This window comes from Mandrillus leucophaeus, unplaced genomic scaffold, assembly GCF_000951045.1.
Source record: "Mandrillus leucophaeus isolate KB7577 unplaced genomic scaffold, Mleu.le_1.0 Scaffold125, whole genome shotgun sequence".
Taxonomy (NCBI): domain Eukaryota; kingdom Metazoa; phylum Chordata; class Mammalia; order Primates; family Cercopithecidae; genus Mandrillus; species Mandrillus leucophaeus.
In genome coordinates, this window is record NW_012100876.1 from 1,310,783 (window position 1) to 1,316,103 (window position 5,321).

Here is a 5,321-nt window from a genome sequence, read left to right on the forward strand (position 1 = left end):
CTTCTTCTTCTTCGTTCTCGCTCTGTCACCCAGTTTGGAGTTCTGTGGTGTGATCATGGCTCACTACAGCCTCAACTTCCCCAGTTCAAGTGATCTTCCTACCTCAGCCTCCTGAGTAGCTGGGACTACAAGTGTGCATCACCACACCTGGCTAATTTTTAAAATTTTTTATAGAGACAGAGTTTCCCTGTGTTGGCCAGGCGGTTCTCAAACTCCTGGGGGGCTCAAGTGATCCTTCTGCCTTGGTCTCCCGAAGTGCTGAGATTACAGACATGAGCCATTATGCCCAGCTACTTTATTCATCTTAGTGGTTGAATAGTAGTCCATTACTTAACTAGTCATCTAATGGACATTTTGGTTGTCTGTACTCTTTTGCTACTGTAAACAGTGCTGCAATGAATGTTCTTTTATGAACATCATTTAAGTTCAAAGAACATTGCCAAATTTCTCTGTACCCCCTGAACAGCATACGAAGTTTGCTGTTCCCAACACATTCCCTTCTAATATATTGTTTATCCCCTTATGTTTAAAATTCATCTGTTTCTTTTTCTGTGAGTTGTTCATGTTTTCTGTTCACTTTTCTATTTGGTTGTTGGTTGTTTTTTTTAACAGATTTGGAAGAACTCTTAGTATTTTAAGGAAATTTGCTTTTGTGATATTGCAAGTATTTGCTCCTGCCTCTTTTATCGCCTTGCTCTATCTCTGTAGCCATTGTTGGCTTTCATTTTACTTTTCTCCATCTCCATGTTTTAACATTGCTTATCTTTGGCAGCTTCCTTTTCCCTTCTTCGAGCTTCTTGCAGAAACAAGCAAATGCATTGATCTGAACTTTGTTTGCGGACCGTTTGATATCTCTTCTAACTCCTCAGTGGTATTGTTTGCTTACTCCTGGTTTCCTATACTTGGAACTGTGTATTCTCTTCACATTTACTTGAGGTGTCTGGGCAAATGAGGTGTTAGTACATCTAAGGCAAAACCCTAGAAGGTAGTATGCTTATCAGCCTGTGGCAACAAAGTGTGAACTCCAACCCTTAACTCTGCAGTGAGCTCAGGTTAACGTTTTAGTATATTCTCTTTTGATTCATGTTTAGTTTCACATTTTCTGCCTTAAGCAACCTGCAACCTTGCCAAGTCATTTGGCTTTCCTCATCAGTAAAATGGGAACAACGCCTATACATGAGGTTGTAGTGATTAAATAAGGCCGGAAACATTTCAGGGAAGAATGGACGGCCTGGAGTAGAGTTCTTAACTTTTTCTTTAGTCTTCAAGTCTTGCATTTTCTTTCTTTCTCCTTCTTCTTCTTCTTTCTTTCTTTTTTTTTTTTCAGACACGGTCTTGCTTTGTTGCCCAGGCTGGAGTACAGTGGTGCCATCATAGCTCACCGTAACCTTGAACTCCTGGGCTCAAGCAATCCTTGCATTAGCCTCACAAGTAGCTGGGACCACAGGCATGCACAACTACACCCGACTGATTTCTTTTTTTTTTTGAGGCAGAGTCTTGCTCTGTTGCCCAGGCTGGAGTGCAGTGGCATGATCTCAACTCTCTGCAACCACTGCCTCCTGGATTTGAGCTATTATCCTCCCTCAGTCTCCCTAGTAACTGGGATTACAGGCACACATCACCATGCCCAGCTAATTTTTTGTACTTTTAGTAGAGATGGGGTTTCACCATGTTGGCCAGGCTGGCCTTGAACTCCTGACCTCAAGTGATCCACCCACCTTGGCCTCCCAAAGTGCTAGGATTACAGGCATGAGCCACCACGCTTGGCACCATCTAATTTTTCAAAACATTTTTTCGTAGAGACAGGGCCTCACTGTGTTGCCCAGGCTGTTCTTAAACTCCTGACCTCAAGTGGTCCTCCCATCTCAGCCTCCCAAAGTGCCGGGATTATAGGCATAAGCCACCATGCCCAGCCAAGTCCTGCATTGTCTAGATTGAGATATTTGTCATAGAGGTGGCAGAGTAACTGTGGGTTTCCTGTAAGAAAAAGAATCCCAGCTCCTAGGTGACATTCTGCACGGCCTTAAAATGTTACCTGACAGGCTTCAGTTTTCTCATTTGTAAAAGAACACAACTGGAAAGCAAAGGTTGTGTTAAATTGGTTTCTGAATTGCTCCTCTCTCCTATCTGGGAAAAGCGGCCCTTCTTAATAAAGAACGTTATTCTGGTGAGTCCTTCTAAGCCTGTTCTAGTCCAGGGGGCTACCCGATTTTTTAAAATGTTTAAAAAGAAAAGAATGTTATTTTGTAGCTGATGTTTGACCTTGAAATTGTATCTGTGCTAGCTGGCTTATTGGTCAGTAAATAAGGAATGGCGTAATATGCTGAGAACTTAATGGAATTGTTATTATTGCTCACAGTGTCTCTCTTAATCTGTCTTCAGATTCTCACGGCTGTGTGAGCACGGGGAAATCAAAGCACTCTAGGCTGCACTCCAGAGTAGCTTGTTCTCCAGCTCGGATTTGATGGGGGACAAGAGAGTGTAGTCAGGCTCTGAAGTTAAAAAGACCTTGATTCAAATCTCAGCTCTGCCCCTTTCAGAAGTCCTTTCACCTCCTGGAGCCTCCCTTCCTCCTTCAGTTTCCCCACCTCTTAGGGTGATGATAGTATTGGCTGCATAGTGCTGTTCTGAGGCTTCTCTGTGGGAAAAGCCCGCGGTACAGTGCCTGGCACATAGTAAGTCAGTCCCCAACTTTGGAAAAGGGTGATGAAATGACAGTCTTTCACCTTTTATTGCAGAGCCCTCATCCTGCAAGTCTCTCGGAAACACTTCCCTGAGTGGCCCCTCCATCCACTGCCCCTCTGCTGCAGTCTGTATCGGCATCCTCCCGGGCCTGGGCGCCTACTCTGGGAGCAGCGACTCCGAGTCCAGCTCAGACAGCGAAGGCACCATCAATGCCACCGGAAAGATTGTCTCCTCCATCTTCCGAACCAACACTTTCCTCGAGGCCCCCTAGTTTCTCTGTCCTTACACAGGGAGCTCCTCCCCAAGGGTAGATTGGACCGCTCATGCTGCCTTCGGGCATTACGTCTCAAAAAAAAAACTCCTTTGCCTGCATCCTGTGCACAACATGACATTTTTAACCAATCCAATCTAAAAATGTGCCAGAATCCACCTGTGGCCCGAATTGTGTTTGGTTTCTCTTTCTACTGCAGTGCACATGAGCAAACCTATCCCGCTGCCACTTTCCTCACTGATATTGGGAGGAGGGCAAGGCCCAGCTGAAGTTCCACTAAAAATGCCCTAGGAGAATAGGCACCGGCTGGCTTGCCAAAGGGTTTGGGTTTTATTGCTTTCTGTTTTTTTCTTTTCCTGACAGCACAAAGAAGTAAGGGCAGTTATTGGACAGGTGTTATTTAAACATTCTATTGTAGGTGAACGTGTTGTTTGGTTCTACTGCATTGTGGAGCATGCGGGGAAGAGAACTGACCCAGGTGATGAAATGGAGCCCTTTCCTGGAACTAACCAGTCCTTGATGTTGTGTGACTAAGTAAAGATGATAAACCCCATCTGCTGGGGGTGTCACTTCACACTCGGCATGCATTGTGAAAGCTTTCCATACCCTTGGCCATTCTCTCTCCCCTCTTTATCCAACCCCGTTTATGCAGGAAGGGACTGCTAACAAGAAAGCTTCCATCTCAGACCTTTTCTCTGCCTGGGAAATTATTTTATGTTTGTTTTTGAAATAAAGGATTTAGTTTAAGATTCTAAATTTTAGAGAAACAAACGTAGGCCTTGTTTACTCACAGTCAGACATCAGAACTGTGGGTAGGTATGTTAATGAGATGACTTTATTTCTGGCAGCTCCTGGAATCCTGATATTGTAAACGAGTGGGACACACTTGCATATTGTGACTGTTCTACTGAGGCCCTTCTCTGTTTAATGCACATTATACTTGTGCTTTTCACTGTGGAATCTATTTCTAACCTAAAGGTGCTGCCCTAGTACTTTTCTTTGCTGCCCCTGCTGCTCTTTTTCCTTTCCAAACAGCAACTCTGAGGCCATGAGCAGCCAAAAACTAGAGGTGCTGCTCCACCTTGTCTCCTAAAGGGAAACGGGTTCATCCCTCGGATTCTGGAGGAGGGAGGGGGAGAGGGAGATGGTTTAGAGGCCTCTAGGAAAGAGATAAGATATGAGCTTTGATGACAATCTGTAGGCTCTCCTGTTTTAGAATAAGCGTGTACCGTTCTTTATCCATTCCCCTTGTTCCTACGTCAATTGTTTTTACTTTCTTGGGTGTGAGACTGAGTGAGACACACACAAAATGTGTTGACACTGTGGTGCCGGCAGGCAGAGCAGCTACTGACTTTGAACGTGGGCAGAGAGGCCCCTGGATCTCATCCAGCCCACTCGTTTTCCCCTTCCAGTGCAGTGACACTCCGGTGCCCATTGGCAGATGGCGACTTCTCTGCACCCATAACTGATGCTTTGTGAATTCTTCCTCCTTTTCAGAACTACTCTGTGCTAATTGTTCCTGACTGCCAGTATGGGCGCGTCAGCTCCATCCTAACAAACAAGATGTTTAGGTAAAACTGTGTAGGCACCTTCTGCTTCTCTGCTTCATCGTTCCTGTGATAGTCGTGTTGTTATTACAGCATGTACCCAAAACAGCCTCACATTGTTACAGGAGGCAGGGTAGGGCATCAAGTCACCATTTTTGTGTGGCTTGAGTCAAGCCACATTACTGTACCTCATGGCCTCTTGATGTGGAAAGAAGTCGACAAAAGGTTGCAGGGTTTAAAAACATACATTAACATGAAAGCTAATAAACCTGTCAGAGAACAAGATCTTGTTTTTCCTCTACTGAATATTATGCTTCCAACGCTCCCCGTGTCTCTCAGCTAGATTGTGTGGAGAAGGTTGAGTGAGACTCCAGACTGTGACTTATCTTCTGGTGTCTCAGGAGAGACTGAGAATCACTGGTGATGGTTGCATCATATTCCATTGTACCCATTAGCACAGAGCTCTGGAACTGAAACAGAGCTTCTGTAGAAACCACAGCTAACAAAGCAGCATCTGATCTGACCAACAGAGGAAGCAGCCTTGGAAAGTATCTAGTGTAGACTTGAAGTTCAAACCCAAAGGAGAATAGAATAAACAGGGCTGGAAAGAACACTGCTTTAAACCGTAAAGTGTAGTACTCCTGCCTTAATAATTGGGATTTTATAATTGGGTAATTATGGTACAAAAACGAAGTTTGGCATGGGTTTCTTTAAGCTCGCTTACTTTGTCCTGAGTGGTTGGATTCTTATAATTCTGTAACCATGTGAGGGAGAAAGCTAATAGGAATCCTACTGCCCCCTCTATTTGATCTAGCTTG

At 44.6% G+C, this 5,321-nt stretch overlaps 1 protein-coding gene across 1 annotated transcript in view; it reads left to right on the forward strand.

Moving 5' to 3' along the window:
- FAM192A (family with sequence similarity 192, member A) overlaps positions 1–4,788 on the forward strand; it is a 33,252-nt gene extending 28,464 nt beyond the window's left edge. The window contains exon 6 of the mRNA XM_011971930.1: positions 2,739–4,788. Coding sequence (XP_011827320.1) covers positions 2,739–2,956 — 218 coding nt within the window. The 3' untranslated portion in view covers positions 2,957–4,788. The remainder of the gene's footprint in view (positions 1–2,738) is intronic.
- Positions 4,789–5,321: the final 533 nt, after the last annotated feature.